The sequence below is a fragment of the Callorhinchus milii genome, unplaced genomic scaffold (genome assembly GCF_018977255.1).
Source record: "Callorhinchus milii isolate IMCB2004 unplaced genomic scaffold, IMCB_Cmil_1.0 Scaffold2, whole genome shotgun sequence".
NCBI classification, from domain to species: domain Eukaryota; kingdom Metazoa; phylum Chordata; class Chondrichthyes; order Chimaeriformes; family Callorhinchidae; genus Callorhinchus; species Callorhinchus milii.
Window position 1 is genome coordinate 113,437,909 of NW_024704743.1, and position 20,093 is coordinate 113,458,001.

Below are 20,093 nucleotides of genomic sequence, written 5' to 3' on the forward strand. Positions count from 1 at the left end.
ATATAGCATTTCGGAGCATCCAGAATTTCGCACATTGTTGAATTGAGTCTTAAATTTTGAAGCCAATGTTCCTTTAGTTCTTAAAAGAACTGAGGTTTGGGCGTGACAACTGCCCCCATCCCCCACATGCCTCCCAGCTCCCCGCCCCCTAACTTCTGGAGAATGTTTTTGCTCATGAGTTCTGCCCATTCAAAGCCCAGATGCCTTCACTGCAAGTTGTGGTAATGAAGTTTCAACCCTGCCCCACCAGATGCTAGCCTGTGCAGGTGCAGTGTGTGTTGTTTTCTGGTTCCCCCATGTCAAGTTCCCAACCGCAGGTTTTATCATTCGGAGAGGTACAAGCTCGGTAAAGAAACCTTTGAAAATACAAGAAATAATTGTACAATGGTTATTTACAATTTAATTAAATGGCAGATGTTATAAGTAGAAGCAAGGCATGTTTGCAACATATTACCTTTCATGAATCAGTCATCAAAGAGATTTATCATGGCAAGCAGCCGTATGTGCAAATACTGGAATTATTTTTATCCTTGTGGTAAAATTTGAAGACCAAGGGCTATTCTATCCTTTTGACATAGAATGGGAGAAAAATCCAACCAAGAGTATTTCGCCCACAGAATATTCAGTCAATTCACTTTACAGTATATTCTGTGAAGTGCTTTGTGACGTCTCAACAACATGATATCAAATACGAGGATTATTATTATTATTTAGTGATTCTAAGAGGCTTTGCTAGCTTCAGTAGTGAAAGTATTCTGTTTAAATATGTTTTAAAACTCAATAGCAATACCTACGTCTACCTAATTTATAAAGAGACATTTTTGATATTGTGATTTCTGTAGGAGCGAATGTGAAAATAAAGAATGATGCTGGCTGCAACTTCTTTCATCTAACTCTGCTGCAACCCGGAGGTCTGAAAAATCTCGGTCAGGAAATTCTATCGGTAAGACACTTTTGCTTCATTCAATGTGGTGTCCATCCCACAGTACCACAGTCTCACTCCCTCCCTTGCCTCCTTTAAAGCCTGTCTCAAGACCCGCCTTTTCGACTATGCCTTCGGTCATTCTCCTACCCTCCCTGCCCTCCCAAGCACTTGTCCAAATTCCTGACTGTCCAGTGCCTTGGGACATCCGACATGAAAAGCGCTACATAAGAACATAAGAATTTCCTGGTGAAACAAAACCAAGGTCCATCTAGTTTGTCTTTCACAACCCTGGCAGTCGCTTGACACGTTGTGTCCCAAACTATACATTGTATACCGAGATATTATTTTCTAGCAGAAACCTATCTAATTTGTTCTTGAAACAAATGACATCTTCTGCTTCCACCGTCTCCCTCGGGAGCCTGTTCCTTAAGTTTACTACTCACTCATTGAAGCAGTGTTTCTGCAGATTTGTTCTTAATTTACCCCCCTTCAATCACAGGTTTTACTGTTCAGTACAAGATAAAACAGCTTATCATGGTCTACATTATCTATTCCTTTCAGATTCTTAAAGACTAGAATCATATCGCCCCTCAAACTTCTCTTCTCCAGCGTGATCATGCCCAGCAATTTATCTAATCGTTCCCTGTAGTCCAGTCCCTCCATCATTTTGGTTGCTCTCCTCTGTCTCCTCTCAATGGCTGCAATATTGTTTTTATATTGCAGTGCCCAGAACTGCACACAGAATTCCAAATGCGGTCGTACCAGTGATGTATAAAGTGGCAGGATTACCCCACTATTTTGGCTCAATATTGCTCTTTTAATATAGCCTAGCATGTTGTTTGCTTTACATCGAGCACTTTTGGGATACCTTCAATTTATTATCAATCAGGATCCCCAGGTCCTTTTCTTTTTCCATGCTGATTATTTTCTTACCGTTTAAATAATAGTCCATTCCTGGATTTTTTGTCCTCACGTGAATCACTTTGCATTTCTCTACATCAAATTGCACTTCTCTACATCAAATTGCATCTGCCCTCAATCTGCCCAATTCCCGAGAATGGCTACACAAATATAACTGAATAATATTAATAATAATCCTTGCATTTGATATCATGCTTTATCACATCTTCGAGACATCTCAAAGCATTTCACAGAATACACTGTAAAGTGGATTGACTGTGCATTTTGTGGATGAAATGCAGCATCCAATTGTACACAGCAGTGTCCCACAACCAGTCATGAATTGAGTGACCACTTTCGTATTATTTTTATTCATTTATTTTTTGGAGGGATCACCCCCAGAAAAGCAATCCGCCAATAGACTAACAACCGGGTTCCTACTTACTGCAAGATAAACTGAGGCGTGTGGAGTAAAGAAACTTTCCCAACGTTTTGCCCAAAGTTGCTGTGTCCTTTTCTACTAATTAAAATTAATCTCTTCACACCATAGCACATCGCTATCTCTCTGATCTTCTCCTACTCACCTTCTCAGCTCCACCACCAGTAGCCGAGAATTCAGCTACTTAGACCCTAGTACTGTGTCTCCCCACGCCCCCCCCCACCACCCACCCGTATCGGTCGTTAAATGTTGTCTTAAAATCTACCTCTTAGGCCATGCCTATAGTCATTTCTCTCCCTTCTCTCCTCACACTCTCCCTTGTGGAGCATCCCACCTCATCATTATTAAGTGCTTTGAGTCATTACCCTACATGAAAGACTCTCTACAAATGCAAGTATTTATTCCTACAAATTGCTCTTTCTTCAGAAGCAATACTGCCTCAAATACTGCCGGATAATTTATTGATTCTGATTAGCGATTTTTCTGAATTATGTTTAACAGTTTAAGGAGATAATGCATTTCTCTATGAAGAGTTTTATTTTGATCCATGTCACAATTCTGATCTTTTCTTACTTTAACATTAATAATCTGCTCTTTCAGTGCGAATATATTCAGGAGCTGTTGTATGACCAAGATATCGATGGCTGTACTCCGCTTCATTATGCCTGCCGTCAGGGATTATTGGATTCGGTGGATAAAATAATGAATTTAAAAATGTGTCTTCACATCAAAACAAAGGATAAGAAAACACCATTGCATTTTGCCGCAGGGTAGGGAATCATTTGTCTTCAGTTCCTGCCTTTAGTTGTCAAGATTCACACAACAAACACACACTTAGTACATTTTATGGTAAATCCCGTGAAGCACATCCCCCCTGACTTTAGAGCTACTATAGAATACACTTAAAACAAAAAGGAAGAACCTATTTTATGGCGTATTGCTCTGTGTTTTTATAGAAAAATAATGTTTAGTGCAGCAATGAAATGCTATAACATTGAAAATAACAGATTGATAGATAGAAAATGTACAGAGAGAGCTTTATAATTGAGTGTCGTTATAACTTGGGCTCCATAAGCTCCCAAACTGCACTATTGTGAGGCGCAATAGCTGGTTTCACTGTACTTTGTAATCATCTGACTCATTTTCTGTGCACTGGCTGATCGCGAATTGAACAAAAAATGGCTGACTTCTGTTTCATCGGGTCACCATAATGTCACTTCCTCTTTGCTGTGCATTTGCAAAACAGGAAGTAATATCTACAGGGACCTATTGAACTGAAAGTTGGCCAGCTTTTGGTGCATTGGGTTGCCATTGACCTAATTCCCTGTGTTGCACTTACACAACGAAGCATGAAGGAAACAAGCAGGTTGGCTGAACACATGTACAGTGAATGGGATCCACAGTGAAATAGCAATATAACTGAATTTGTGCTATAAAGAAGCACATTATAATGGTACTGAATTGTATTAGGCAGTTATATAACCTACAATGTAGCAATGAAACTAAAGATGGTTTCAATGTATCACCTAAAAACAGCAACCATGCTAAGATGTCCTATTTACTTATTGTTTGTTTCACCCACAAAGTATACAGTCAATTCACTTTACAATATATTCGGTGAAGCGCTTTGAGACGTCTAGAAGCCGTGATAAGGCACAATATCAAATGCAAGGATTATTATTATTGTTTCACTTAAGGACATTGCATTCTGCTTTTCATTGACATTTTTTTGAACAGGTCCCAGGGTGAACTATATAAAGAGCTTCGTTAGGTTCATGGGTTACTAAGAGCACATCACATGAACTGTGAAGTAACAAAGTTACAAGATTAGGTTATTAATTATTTGCCCAGTAGAACGGCTGTAGCATTAATGTAGTACAATGGCTATTTTGGTGGGAAGTTAGAAGGGCCTAGTACAGGCCAGAGGTTACATCTGATGTGGCTTTGAACCGTGAAAGTGCAATTTAAATGGCTAATGAACGATAAATGAAGTTTTAGTGATTATATTCAAAGATATTTGCTTTGTAGAATAATCTATTGTTTAGAATGCATGAACTTCAATTCTGGATAATTGTAAATGGTAACACATGGATTACAGCTTGCATCACATGGAAACTGAGTGCCACAAGGAGACCGAATTAGTGCTGCAGTGACATTTGTGGAGCAGTACAAGAGCAAAGAGACAGACAGGAAGCAGAGTAACAAACATGTGAAGAGGAAAGTATAACCAGCCTCGTGTTTTATTTGAACAGATGTATTAAATACATATTTCACATTATAAAGTTTATTTGTTTGTGGGGAGCAGCCTTATTAAAGCCATAGACTGAAATTGCACTCCTAATTAGCTGGCAAGATGTAATGGGTTTGAGAAAGTCATATTCATTGCTAATCAATATCAATAACAGAAGGACTGAGACCAGTACCTCCTGACGACAGCAATCAAAAGATAAAATATTTCCTGTAAACAAATGAGTCTAAGGGTTAGATTGCTGCATTTTGGGGGTTTTAAGGTAAACCTTTGACCTCAGCAACAAACCATGGTAAAAAAAAATTCACGGTAAAACTTTCACGTGATAAGGCGCTATATCAAATACAAGGATTATTATTATTTAATAATTTACTCTGTATATGTAGCATTTCAGAGCATGCAGAATTTGGGAACTTCTTCAATACTACCATAATTCTGTAAGTTCTCCCATGTCTAACTTCAGTTTTCAAAGTTATTCTCCCTACCATTTTTCTTGAAGTTTTTTTTTGCTTTTCACATTATGGGCCCTAGGGTGGCCCCATTATGGCTACTGAAAGAGTGTTTTGTGTGATGGTTATTTTCTGGGCTGGATCTGCTGAAGAGCAGTGGAATTTATGCTTTCCCAGGCCCAGAAAATGTTTTATTCCTAATTGAGATCAATGTCTTAGACAATTTCAAAGCTGCATTTGCAGCAATAAATAAATCATAAATTTATGCTGGTTAAATTATAATGATAATAATCCTTGCATTTGATATAGCGCCTTATCACATCTTCGAGACATCTCAAAGTGCTTCACAGAATATACTGTAAAGTGAATTGACTATATATTTTGTAGGCAAAATTGTTGGAACATCTTACATATGCGAATTAAGATAAAATTAATATTTTTATGCATGTGATCTATCAGGTCCAACAGAATAAGAAAGTAACATGGCATTAAACATGTTAAAGTGATATACTTTTAATTTTACATCAGGGTTATTCATAAGTGAACAAGGCAACATTGCAAGTGCAAATACTGCCCCTCCGCTTCGCTGTGTTTAAAAAAAATTCTTCAGATATGATAACGTGTTAGTGCGTCCCTAAACATCTAATGGCATGTTTAATTTGAAATATTTGCAGTTCACTTAAATTGTTATCCGTATAGTACTGAACTAAAATATGTCACCCACTATTCTTCACGACAACAGTTATGGTCGACTCAAGACATGCCAACGGCTGCTGCAAAACTTAAAGGACACAAAGTTTCTCAATGAAGGAGATGGGAAAGGAATGACTCCATTACTGCTGGCAGCGCAGAACGGACACACCAAAGTGGTTCAACTGCTTCTCATGAAAGGATCCCTTCTTTTATGGTAATGGAGAATTGAAAATGTGTTGTTGTTGTGTCTAATGTCAATAGACCCGTTGTAGTTTCTCAGAATCATAGAGGTTTTTTTTCAGCCCATCAGGTATGTCCTGTTTCTGTGAAAGCTTTCTTTGCCGTCCCACTTATTCCTTGATCCTTTTTCCTTAGACTAATGCTGATGCAGCAGCTCGTTGTAAAGAAACATACAAGGCCCCACTATCACACCACTTTGTCACGTACTGTTTGGCTCTCAGAATTTCTAACCAAGTGCGAACCTCTTGTAAAGAGACTTGCTCAAAACCTGGTTGTATATCTTTTGCAAAATGTGTTGCAACCTAATGTTTGAACAGAGAGCGCTGTGGTGGTGAAAAATGTTCCCTAGTGTGAGCTACCAAGAACCTGAAACATATGGTCTGCAGTAATTTTAATCAGAAACTTCTTTCTTTTTNGAGTTTTTGACATTATTATTTGTTATCTAACTTCACAGCCAACTGTTGCTATAGTGTCAGAAAACACATGGGGTGATTTTGCTTTCCTCTGAGGCCTTGCTATGCATTCAGGGTATATTTGTTGCTAAGTTAACAAAGAGACTGGAGTATTATTTTAAAAAGACAAATTTTTTTTTCCCTCTGGCACATGCACAACCTAACAGCCAATTCATACCTTAGCAACAGGAAAGGATAAAACTTATTAGATAAATCTCTGTATTCGTTTGCAGGTCCCATTATGCATGATGTAACTTGTAGGTCTGATTGCAGGCCCATGGGCTATAATCAGATGGCAATCAGAGTACAATTACAGGCCCGAATAATGGAAATTTACCTCAAATCATTTAAATATTAAACAGAAATATGGTATCTATTAGCAACCTCAAAACAAACAAATTTCTTTGGCTTAGCCACACACAGATGCAGTGTAGCACGGGAGGTTGGATGCATTTTCTAGAGAGATATTTGACTTTTTCTTTAATAATCACTTTTTGGTTATCCTGTCTTATTTGTATTTTTAATTTGAAAAAAGTTTTGATTTCAGATATTGGCTGTGATACATTTTTAACTGTGCTTTAGGTTAGTCGCTTCATTCTAACAGACTGGATAAAACAAGGTTTTGCCCAGCTTGCATTGTGAGTAGGTTGGCCATAATGATGCATGTTAACAAACTCTACCATGTGTCTCCCATCAGGGAGTAGGGAAAAAAAGAGTAACAACACCAACTTGCATTCATATAGTGTCGTTTTATGAAGGATAACATCTCGGAGCTCTTCATATTAATAAAACAGCCTAACAGAACGCAAACTCTGGCAAACTTTTATTAAAGTCCAATACCCATTTAATTGAAAAGCGACCTAGCTGTAAAAGTCTTAACTGTTTCCATGCAATGTATAGAGTGATATTTACAGTGTTTTAATACAGTCCTTGTGGGTTCATTAAAATAAGATATCGATTTAAAAAATCTTCTGTGAAGCGCTTTGAGATGTCTCGAAGACGTGGTAAGGTGCTATATCAAATGCAAGAATTATTATTATTATTTTTCACACTGGGGTTTGGTTTGGCCAACAAGGAAGCTTGTTCGTGGTTCAGGCTTAATTCTTGTATAGTTCAAATTGTATGCTCCCAATAGTGGTATGTTATTGACAAGGTCTTCCTCTATCCATATATTTCAGTCATGCACCCATTTTCTGTACAATTCTTGTACAGTTTCCCCATAGTATCATTGTACATATGCTGCATATGCTATTCCTATGTATGCTCATTTAACTTTCAACATCAGCAACTCCCACCCCAACCCACAAGTATATAACCATGGACTTTGTAAGCAGCACAATTATACAGGACATTGTGTAGCAATGACTTTTTCTCAGCAGCACTTGCTAATTGCTGTGACATATTGACCTAACCGTTGTGGTGGCAGGGTGGCTCTCATCTCCCGGTCCCCGCTTGGCATATCCCCTTACTCTTCTGGAACCTTCCCCTCCTTTGAGCACCTTATACGTTATCACCCCTCCAATCTTTCCTTCAAAATTCTCCTTATGTATCGCTCCCCCCCAAGCCCTCCCCCACCTTCATCCCTGACATCGCCACCCTCCTATCTTCCCTCTCCCTCTGCCCTGAACACCTCCTCATCTTAGGCGACTTCAAACTCCCTTCATCCCCTCCTGCTCTAATTCTGCTCACTTCTCCTCCCTTATCTCCTCCCTCAACCTTTCCCTCCACATCCACTCTGCCACCCACATCCACAGTCATCCCCTCGACTTGGTGATCACTCAGGGCCTCACCGTCTTGGACCTCACCATCATCGACAAAGCCATCTCAGACCATCACTTCATCTCCCTTAACTCCTTAATCCCTCTCCCCACTGACACCCAACCCACCTCCATCTCCTACCGCCTCTGGAAAAAAATCTCCCCCTTTCCCTCTCGGCTGCCTTGGAGTCAACTGAAATCCTTCCCCTCTGGGCTTCCTCCCGCAATGACCTATCCTCCTCGGTCACTCATCTGCACTGTTCCCTCTCCTCCACTCTCGATTCTCTCGCTCCCCTCTCTTCCCGAACTGTCTCCTATTCACATATGTCACCATGGTACACTAGCCACCTCCGCTCCCTTAAAGCACAGTTGCATGCCGTTAAATGCTCCTGGCTTAAATCGAACTTAACGGTCCATTGGCAGATCTGACTGGACCTTATCAACTCCTAACGCTCCGCTCTCCGCTCCACTAAATCATTGTTCTACTCCAAGACAATCTTGGACAACCCAGGCTCCTCTTCTCCACCACCAACCAGCCCCTCCGTCCACCCTCTCATGCCTTGCCCATCCTCACCTCCAATGCCAATTGTGAGGCGATGCTGGATTTCCTCAAATCCAAAGTGGAGGGGATCCATTCAGCTGCCTCTGCCCTTCCATCTACTACACCCTCCCCATCTCCCCCTCCCCCTTGGCCCCTACCCATCGCTCCCTCCACACCTTCGAACCTGTCTCCCACTCCTCTCTCACCACCACTATAGCCCGCATGAAACTGACCACCTGCTCCCTCGACCCCATTCCTAGCCCTCTCCTTACCTCCCAGCTCCACCTCCTCATCCCTCTACTCACAGACATCATAAACCTCTCGCTGTCCACTGGTACAACAACAACAACAACAACAACAACAAGATTCCATTTATAGAGCGCCTTTCACGTCAGGAGGACGTCCCAAGGCGCTGCACAGTTGGGTCATGACCCGAGCAGGGGGGAAATGGTCAGGGTGAGGGGAGGGAAGGGAGGGAGAGAGGAGGGGGGAAATGGTCAGGGTGAGGGGAGGGAAGGGAGGGAGCGAGGAGGAGGAAGAGAGTCGAGAGGGGAGCTGAAGGCACGGTCAAAGAGAAAGGTTTTGAGACCGGCCTTGAAGGAGGAAAGGGAGGAAGCAAGGCGAAGGCACTGGGGGATGGAGTTCCAGAGCCTGGGGCTGAGAGGCTGAAGGCCCGACCACCGATGGTAGGGCGGTTGGGGCGGGGGACGTGGAGCAGACCGGAGCCAGAGGAACGGAGGGTACGGGCAGGTAGGTAGGGGGATAGTAGGTTGGAGAGGTAGGAGGGAGCAAGGCCGTGAATGGCCTTGTAGGTGAGGATGAGGATCTTGAAATCAATCCTCTGGGGGATGGGGAGCCAGTGGAGGCGAGCGAGGGTGGGAGTGATGTGGTCGCGAAGCCTGGTGCGGGACAGTACACGAGCTGCAGAGTTCTGAATGACCTGCAGCTTGTGGAGGGAGGTGGCGGGAAGGCCGGCGAGGAGAGAGTTCCCATAGTCCAGCCTTGAGGTGACAAAGGCGTGAACCAGGGTTTCAGCAGCGTGAGGGGTGAGGTAGTGCCGTAATCTGGCGATATTCCGGAGGTGATGGAAGGCGGTGCCAGTTGTGGTGCGGATGTGAGGGAGAAAGGACAGCTCAGGGTCGAACAAAACGCCGAGGTTCCTGACTGGCTTTGAGAGGTGGAGAGTGCAGCCTTGGATGCTGATGGTGTCAGCGCCTGAGGTGCGGAGGCGCTGACGTGAGCCAATCAGGAGGGCCTCGGTTTTTCGCACGTTGAGCTGAAGAAAGTTGTCTCTCGTCCAGGACTCGATGTCGGACAGGCAGGCTGTCAGGACATCGGTGGTCGTGGAGTTGAGAGTAGAGGAGGAAAGGTAGAGTTGGGTGTCATCCGCATACATGTGGAAGTTAACCCCATGTTTGCGGATGATGTCACCAAGGGGGAGCATATAGAGGGTGAAGAGGAGGGGACCGAGGACAGAGCCCTGAGGGACACCACATGAGACAGTACGGGGGGTGGAGGAGAAGCCATTCGTTGAGACGAAGTGAAGACGGTGGGAAAGGTAAGAGCTAAACCATTCAAGGACAGTGCCTTGAAGGTTGAGGTGGGAGGACAAGCGGTGGAGTAGGATAGCGTGGTCGACCGTATCGAATGCTGCCGATAGGTCGAGGAGGACGAGGAGACAGAGGGAGCCCTGGTCACAGATGGTCAGGATATCATTGGTGACCTTGACCAGGGCAGTTTCTGTGCTATGAGCAGCACGGAAACCTGACTGAAGGGGTTCAAAAAGAGAATGGGTGGAAAGGAAAGAGCGCAGTTGGGAGGCGACAACTCTTTCCAAGACCTTGGAGAGAAAGGGGAGGTTGGAGATGGGCCGGTAGCTTGATAGCTGCGACGCATCAAGGGAGGGTTTTTTCAGGGTGGGCGTGATGATGGCAGTTTTTAATGGAATGGGGACAGAGCCAGAGGAGAGGGACAGGTTTATGATGTCAGTGATGTGTGGGGCAAGAAAATGGAGCTGGGAGATAAGGAGTGGAGTGGGGATGGGGTCAAGGGAGCAGGTGGTTGGTTTTAGGGATAGGATGAGTTCAGTGACAGAGGGTGGGGAAACGGGTACGAAGGTGTGTAGGGGAGGATGGGTAGGAGTCGGAGTGTGGGAGGGAAGGGGTGGGTGGTGGGTGGAAGTTGGAGGGGAAGTGACCGCGGAGCGGATTCCTTTGATCTTGGATTCAAGGAAATCCAGCATCTCCTCGCAGTGAAGGTTGGAGGAGATGACCTGCACGGGGTGGCGGGGGGGACGGAGGAGTCGGGATGTGGTGGAAAACAGTAGCCTGACCGTTCCCTCTCCATTAAAAACGGCCGTCATCACTCCTATCCTTAAAAAACCCTCCCTGGACCCATCTCCACTCTCAAACAACAACCACCCCATCTCCAACCCCCATTTCCTCTCCAAGGTCCTGGAACTACTTGTTCTTCCCAGCTTTGCTCCTTCCGCTCCCATCACTCCCTTCACGAACCACTCCAATCGGGTTTCCATGTCACCCACAGCACAGAAAGAGCCCTGGTCAAAGTGACATTCTGACCATCTGCGACCAAGGCTCTCTCTGCTTCCTCGTCCTCCTTAACCTCTCTGGTGCCTTCGACACCGTCGACCACTCTATCTTCATCCACCACCTCTCCTCTCACCTCAACCTTCACAACACCGTTCTTGACTGGTTCAGATCATACCTCTCACACTATCTCCACTTCATCTCCACAAACGGTTTCTCCTCTAGCCCCCACACAGTCTTGTGCGGCTTTCCTCAGGGCTCTGTCCTTGGTCCCCTCCTCTTCAATATCTATATGCTCCCTTTTGGTGACATCATCTGCAGACATGGGATCAACTTCCACATGTACGTGAATGACACCCAACTGTACCTCTCTGCCTCCACCCTTGACTCCAGGATCATTGCTGTCCGGACAGAATGTCTGTCAGACATCAAGTCCTGGATGAGAGCTAACTTGCTTCAGTTGAATGGCAATAAGACCGAGGCTTTCCTGATTGGCTCCCGTCAGCACTTCCACACCTCAGGCGCTGACAGTATCACCATCCATGGTTGCACACTCCACCTTGCTAAGCCAGTCCAGAACCTTGGGGTCTTGTTGGACCCTCAACTATCCTTTCTCTCCCACCTCCGCAACATCACCCGGCTCCGCCACTGTCTCACAACGCAGGCCGCCGAAACCCTCATACATGCTTTCATTACATCGAGGCTCAACTATGCAAACTCTTTGCTTGTTGGCCTCACCAACTCCACCCTCCATAGGCTGCAGATCATCCAGGACTCTGCAGCCCGTGTCCTCTCCCGCACCAGGCTCCATAACCCTATAACCCCATCCTTGCCCTACTCCATTGGCTTCCCATCACACAGAGGATACAGTTGAAGATCCTAGTCCTCACCTTCAAAGCCTTCCATGGTCTTGCTCCCCCCTACCTCTGCAACCTCCTAACCCTACCATCCGGCCCGTTCCCTCCACTCAACAGGCTCCGGCCTGCTTCACGTACCCCATCTCGCTCGCCCCACCATTGAAAGACGCGCCTTCAGCCACTCTGCCCACACCCTCTGTAACTCCATCCCGAAATCCCTCCACCTCACCCCCTCCCTTGCCTCCTTCAAGATCCATCTCAAGATTCTCCTCTTCGACCGTGCTTTCGACCACCCTCCTTCCTCCACTGACTTCCACCCTCCCCGATCCCTGGCTCGGGTCCAAAACTATGACTGTCCAGTGCCTTGGGACGTCCTCCCAATGTGAAGGCGCTATACAAATGTCATTTTGTTGTTGTTGTTGTTGTTGCTGGCTTCTGATGCTGCAGTAATATTCCAAATCAAATTCTCTGTGTTTATATTATTAATTATATCACACTTCAACTCATCATTTATTAAAAAAAATCAACGCTTTAATTTTCCTGCCAAAATGTTGCTTGGATAGATTCAAACAATGACCTTTAAGAAATTACATTTTTCTTCTTTTTTTACTTTAATATTTTAAGGGATTACGAAGGCTGGACATCTTTGCATTTTGCTGCTGCGGGAGGGTATTCTCACACAATGAAGATTTTGTTAGAAACAAACATAAAACTGATAGACCAGGTGGACTTGAAAGGGGTAAGTGTATCCATTGCACACCACATTTCTTTGCACAGCTGCTTCAGAATAGTATACTGAGAGGAGTCCTGTAGCTCAGCGGATAAAGCACTCACCTCACAAGCAAGAGACCTGGGTTTGATTCCTGGCAGGGTGAAACCTTGGGCAAGTTTCCTTACTCCATACGCCTGATAACAATCCTTCAAGAAAAAAATTATGAATTGGTCACTTCAATCCACGATTGTTTGTGGGACACTGCTGTGTGCGATTGGCTGCTGCGTTTCACCCACAAATATACAATCAATTCACTTTACAGAATAGTCTGTGAAGCGCTTTGAGACGTCTAGAAGACGTGAAAAGCGCGTCATCAAAATGCAAGGATTATTATTATTTATCTATTTTACGTGTATCCGATTAGCTGTAATAATCTGTGAATTTGGGTCTGCAGCTTTGGACCTGCGGTTTGTGGATTGCCGCATTCAATAGCCAGCTAGTGAGAGACCAGCATTTCAATACATTTTTAAAAAATCAGAGAAACTAGTTTCCCACTTAACTGGATGTCAAGTGCAGCAATCCACAGACCAAAAGTCCAACCAAATGTATTGCTAAATTGACTTATTTTGTCAAACTCCTATTTCCTCCCCTGTTATATGTGACCTCTTCATTTCAACCAATTAGGTTCTCAGTTTTCAGGTCAACATGGAAAGTTTACATTACAACAACATGGAAGAAATTACCATTTCCCCCATTAGCGTGTTACAATCATGTGTGTGCTGCCCTAACGAACACCTAACTAATCCAGCTTAGGTCTTTATAGAAGTTTTGCATAGAAATGTTGCTGTAGATAAATTAGACCAGTGACAATATCCCTGGCTGAATATCAATGTGAGGGAGCTATCGAAGAGGTCCAGGGAAGAAAGTAACCCAAGGTATTTAAATGATTCTTTGTTAATTGAAAACACCTTCAAACTAAGACACAATTTTCTAAGTTACTGCTTGTATACTTACAAACATTCAATCATTCATGATCTACACAGTTTCTGAAAGATTACCTTTGTGTTTTGCTGCTAAGAATACTGCCCTCCATTTCGCTGCAAGTGAAGGACATGTCAATGCTGTTCGTCTCCTGATGACCAAAGGAGCTGCTATAAAACTCAATGAGAATGATGCTTCCTTTTTGCATGAAGCAATTCACAAAGGAAGAAAAGAAGTTGCTTTAGCTATTGTTGAAAGTGAAAGGTATGAGTGATGATTGTGCTGTATGAGCATTTATGTGAACACCTTTACAAGCTTTTAAAATTACTACCTATTGCTATCATAAGGATTCAAAATCCCCATAAATAAATATGCAAACTACACTTTAACAACTAGTGTAAAAGAGCATCTCAAAAATCAAATATAGTGGTGGACATCAAGCAGGAAAATAAGAGACTTAAAGATATCGACCAAAGGCAAGGTCAAAGAGCTATGTTTTTAGGAATTATTGAAGGCAGGGAGAGAGGTAGTAAGGCAGTATGGTTTTGAAAGACGATATTAAACTTATTCTCTGAGTTATGGTGAGCCAATAGAGTTTGGAGAGGAGGGCCAAGGGCAAGAGGGGTGAGAATGAATGAAAGTGTGAATATTCAGAGATCCTAATGTGCAGTACGTACAGAAAGAATACTGTACTTTATTAAAAGATTATAAAGATGTTAAGCTACAAAAGGGCAGATGTTGGTGCTGGTAGGTGGGGGGGGGGGGGGGGGGGTGGGGGAGAGGGGGTAACATATCAAAAAAGTAAGCAGTAAAGTAATACTTAAAAGGTTGTCAATCGTCTTCTTTATCTCATGAATGGTCCTCAGAGGTTTGGAGACTAAGCTTGTCTAGGTCCCAAAGGATTCCTACACCTCTCCTTCCCCAAGCATGGCAAAGACAGACAGAGAGCTTTCCGCTTAATTTTGTGTGTCGAGTGAGACATCCTCTCTCTTGTGTGTTTCACGTGGTGAGATTCACTGGTAATCTTGAAGTTGACTTTACTCTGGAACAGAACCAGTGTTTACACAATTAAGTTGCTCTGTGTTTCTTTTTAAAAATATTCTTAAAACTTTCCATATCAATCTGAATGAAATTTGCCAAATTGTAATAGATATCATCTAACATATACCTTTTCTGTTGATTCCAGTATCTGAATAATTAAGTGAATGGTTCATTGTTATAACACAACCCAGACCTTCCTCGTACTTTACTTACTGATTTTAGTCATTCATATGCAGTGCTGGCTCTGTTTGAACATATTTCCGTAGAAAATTACATTTTAAAACAAGTGCGTGAAGGATTTCTTGAAAATGTTAATTAACTTAAAAAAATTATTTCTGTTTTAGGAAATAGAGCTTCTTTAAGAATCAAGTTCAGGATTATTTAATTAATTCTTGCACTTTTGATGGCATTGATTTATTCACATGTTGGTGATTGCATTTCTTTCGCACTGAACAAATTCTATTCTGAACAAGTGTCCTATTTGGAACATCTTGTATTGTTGTGAGGAACATTTTATTCTATGGTTATTAAGTTTAAAGCTCAAATTCTCAAATTTGCTGGTGTAGACTATTGAATGATGCTGTGTGTTAGTGTTTAGTTATCACCTTTTGAGATAATTAACTCATAGTGACACAAAATGTTCTTTGAAATGTTGAATACTTTGATAGATAGAAAATTACTCATGTTGATAGACCAAATGATCACCTCTTATACTGGGCTTTCTATGACTTCATTTAATTCTGTCATTGGCATTCCCCACTCTCTTTTGAAATCTTTGCATTTAGATTTTATGAAGCTATGTGTATCTTCGTTCATGGCTCTCCGATGGGTTGTCCAGTCCTGGAAATGATTGAGCACCTACCAGAATCTTTCAAAGTAAGCTACTCTATGTCATCATCATAAAAAATCATAGAATCATAGATTTATACAGCACAAAAGGAGGCCGTTCGGCCCATCATGTCTGTGCCGGCTCTTTGAAAAGAGCTATCCAAATCAATCCCTCTCTCCCCACAGCCCTACAAACTTGTTTTCTCCAAATGCAATGTGAAATGCTTAATCTTATTTAAATTGATTTTGAAAGATCATTCATCTAATTTTATTGGAGTGTTGTTATCCACCATTTATAATAATAAACTTTGCATTTGATATAGCGCCTTATCACGTCTTTGAGACATCTCAAAGAGCTTAACAGAATATACTGTAAAGTGAATTGACTGTAGATTTTGTAGACGAAACGTGGCAGCGAATTGCGCACAGCACTGTCCCACAAACAGTTGTGGTTTGAGTGACCAATTCATTAGAATTACATTTGGGTGAAAATGCGAGATTTGCAAACAGGAAGTTGCTACTTATTTCTAAACAATATTGTGTGTTTTTACACTTATTGGGTTCAGTAGGTAGAGCACTCGCCTCGCAAGCGAGAGACCTGGGTTCGATTCCTGGCATGGCGAAACCTTGGGCAAGTTTCCTTACTCCACACGCCTGATAATAATCCCTCAAGAAAAAAAAACACAATAATAGAACCGGTCACTTCAATCCACGACTGTTTGTGGGATACTGCTGTGCGCAATTGGCTGCCATGTTTCGTCCACAAATATACAGTCAATTCACTTTACAGTATATTCTGTGAAGCGCTTTGAGACGTCTAGAAGACGTGAAAAGCGCTATATCAAATGCAAGGATTATTATTATTATTGAGAAACTGAAATTTTAATGAAGCTTTTATGTTTCTTTCAAGGGGCTTTTAGACAAATGCATGAAAGAATCCTCGGAAGACAAGAAAAATATTAATTTCTCAGTAGGTATCCTTTCTGAATCTGTGATTTGCCTGGTATGTTGATAGCACATTCCTAACCTTTTATTGTTTATTATACAGATTGAGTATAATTTCAAATACTTACAGTGTCCAATTAATTACCGGAAAATCATTAAAGGAGACAAATTGATTACCTACAAACCACTAACAACATTAAATGTAAGTTTGTTTTTCCACATTTAGGAGTGAAAATTGCAAAGTTTCAGATTACATTCAATGTAACAAACCTATGTGACTTTTGTATAATGGTTGGGTCTGAAGATTCTTGGGCTTCCGGTTATAGAGAGTGGAGAATTTGTACAAATAAACAAACCAAATTGGATATGTATTCATACCGGGAGGACATCCCAGGGTGCTGGGCAATCAAGGGTTTGTACCTAGAAATAAGATATCTACCAGTTGTGGTGGTGGTGGGAGGGGGGCTGGGTGGGTAGAACTGAGTTCTTTCAAGGCATTTGAAGACCGAGAGAACAACAGGATTGTAAACCCTGCCGCTTGAAATATTGGCTGCCTATGGTAGAACATGCTGAGATGCGTTGCCCACCGGGAAGCTTGCAGGGAGTTCCTTGTACTTACTATCCACTTAGTGAGGCTCAAATCTGCGCTTATCAGATGTCGAATGACCAACTAGTGATTGTCCTTCTGCGGTTGGGGTTTGCAGGGGGAAATAAGTGGGGTCTCCTTGATGAGCTGAACTAGTTCCAGGGTGACGTGCCTGGCAATGGAATGTTGGAATCGAGCCGGGCCTCTGAGGCAGTCTCAGTAGTCCGGTTCCTGAGCCAGGTGGGTCTGCAGTATTTCAGGGCGCTGCTGGTGACAGCACAGGCTGATCGGCAAGACCTGAAATGGCAGACCAGTCACTGGGGGCAGGGGGTCATCCAACTCAGCTCCTGTTATTAAGGGTAGTAAGGGATATGGGGCAAGAGCAGGTAATTGGACTTGAAGCGCCTTGAGCCTGTTCTGCCATTCTATAAGATCAGCCAGTGGCAATGGCAAGCTATGTGGTTTTTGCAAGTTAGACTTCAGCGGTATCCCAACACATACTCTGAGGTCCCCGAGCCTTGGCTCCTGCCAACCTGCGCTTAATACGTTCCGGTATTAGGTAAGCAGGATGCGTCCCTCCAGGGAGAGAGTGCGCATTCCATTCCAAAAATCTATCTCTGGGATTTCCAGGTGTACATGGGATGCATGGAAATTTCAGCTTGGTTTGGATACTCTTAAGCATGGTGATGGATTTCCTCATTTGTCGGACACCCGGCTGATCACTGTGATGGGATTGCCACACTTGTCAGACAGCCAGAGACCAAAAAAAAAGAACAATGGAAGCCAGTCATTTTTTCTATTAACTATTAAAATTATTATTAGTGACTTGGGCCTGAAGTCTAGGATCCATTCGGAAGTGAACGATGCCTGGACCAGGGAGAGCATGAGTTTCATTTCATGCCGACTTGTTTCATGCTGTACTAAAAGGAGAGCTTGGAAGGATATTATGTACCAAATATTCAATAAACAAAATAGATTAGAAGTCCTTCTGTGGACTAGAATTTATGATAGTACTGACCTCACCTCAAGGAAGATTAAAGAGAGTAGTGATCCAGGTCGCAAAGGAACAATCCATTCTCCGGGAAGGATGCACTGCCACCTATCGGCTGTTTATGCCACAAATTTCTAGTGCTGAGAAGGTTGTGAGTTCAAGTCTAGGCTGACCCACTAATGCATTACCGAGTATTGTATTGTTTGAAGTATCATCCTTTGGCTGATACAATAAACCAATGTCTTGCCTACCTGTCCTCAGGTGAATATTAAAGGACCCATGAGAGTATCGAAAAGAGTAGGGAGTTTGTCCTGGCCAACAATCGTACAGATTAAATATCATTAACCTTGTGGTTGTTTTGGGACCTTGCAACTGCACTATGGATTATATACTTGCATACGAAAAACAGTCACTATACAATACTTGGCAATAAATAATGTTAAAAAGCTTTTTGACATAAAATACTATAAAAATGCTAATTCTTTATTATGTAATGGGTATAGAATCAGTTTGTTAAATCATTTCAATTCCTATGCTTTATAAAGTTTTCCATCTTTTTGTTTGTTTTTCAGGCTATGGTAAAATATAATCAAACAGAACTTCTAAATCATCCAGTCTGTAAAACGTACCTTCAAATGAAATGGTATGTAACTGCTTACAATGTTTGTCTGACAAGGTGTGCTGGTATATTTGTCACATGTATGTTTGTGAGGTTATTGACTGAAATGTAACCATTGCTGAATCCAAATTATATGCTTATATCTGATATACAGTACTCTTCCTACCATATATGGTAGTTGTTAGTTCCAAATTTATGTTCCTAATTTCCTTTTGCTTCAGAATCATAATTGTTTTTTTGGTCAGCTGGGTGTCGAACACATGTGAAAACCAATCCCATGCTTAATCCCAGTACCTTGGGACGTCCTCCCGATGTGAAAGGTGCTATACAAATGTAATTTGTTGTTGTTATTAAGAATATCCAAACCAAGCTGATAATTCCATGCATCCCACCTACACATGGAAATTCAAGAGATAGATTGTTGGAATGGAATATGCACTCCCTCCATGGAGGGACCATCCTGCTTACCTAATTCTAGAAAGCATTTGATGCAGATTGGCAGGAGCCAAGGCTTGGGGTCCCCAGAATGTGCACTGGAATATTGCTGGAGTTTAACCAGCTAAAAACATATACCTTGCCATCGATAGCACTGTCTGGCAAGCTTTCCCGCTGGTTATTCAGCTGGGCTTTGGCTTGCAGGGTTAACAGGAACTGAGTGAGAGAATTCCCTACCCCCAGTGACTGGCCTGCTCTTCCAAATCCTGTAAATGAGCCCGGCTGGCTGTGCTGCCATCAGAAGTGCCTTGGAGTACTGCGTGGCTCAGAAACCAGATGACTGAGACCACCACAGAGCTCACAAGATTGTTTTGAATAAGAAAGATCTTTAGCCCTTTTGATCTCATTCTTCCAGAATACCTACCCTACCAACCTCCATACAGGGGATATGGTGTCTAATATAGTGTCTAATAAGTCTTAAAAAATTATGATTTTTTTAGATAATAGGGTAGTTAGCAAGACTTTTTGGTCACCCTGTAGTCAAGCATTGTGACCTCAATCACACTTCTTGGTAAACGTGCTTCAGTCACTGATTGCCTTCTGGATAAACAAATGCTTCCTGGTCTCTGTCCTAAAATTGCCCTTTAACTTTGTTCTTTTATTAGGCGGGCATATGGAATTATGGCCCATGTGATCAACATGCTCCTCTATAGTGTGTTACTTCTGCCAATGACGGTCCTCATTTTGGTTGCACGGCCACATGGTGTCAACAGTCAATCACACATCCTGCTCAATGTCACTCAGACAGCAATTGGAACACAGACGGAAATTGAGGTCTGTTCATACAATGGATGCAAAAGCAGGGAGTGTTATTTTCACCATCTCACTTTGTCATGTGCTACCATGTG

The 20,093-nt window shown here is 42.6% G+C and overlaps 1 protein-coding gene across 1 annotated transcript in view; it reads left to right on the forward strand.

Moving 5' to 3' along the window:
* The window catches only part of trpa1a (transient receptor potential cation channel, subfamily A, member 1a), a 42,503-nt gene that overhangs the window by 12,626 nt on the left and 9,784 nt on the right, over window positions 1–20,093 (forward strand). Inside the window, exons 10-19 of the mRNA XM_007887335.2 lie at window positions 843–943; window positions 2,865–3,034; window positions 5,704–5,868; window positions 12,672–12,786; window positions 13,838–14,004; window positions 15,567–15,657; window positions 16,520–16,579; window positions 16,658–16,756; window positions 18,704–18,774; window positions 19,851–20,019. Of these exons, the coding sequence (XP_007885526.1) occupies window positions 843–943; window positions 2,865–3,034; window positions 5,704–5,868; window positions 12,672–12,786; window positions 13,838–14,004; window positions 15,567–15,657; window positions 16,520–16,579; window positions 16,658–16,756; window positions 18,704–18,774; window positions 19,851–20,019 (1,208 nt within the window). The remainder of the gene's footprint in view (window positions 1–842; window positions 944–2,864; window positions 3,035–5,703; window positions 5,869–12,671; window positions 12,787–13,837; window positions 14,005–15,566; window positions 15,658–16,519; window positions 16,580–16,657; window positions 16,757–18,703; window positions 18,775–19,850; window positions 20,020–20,093) is intronic.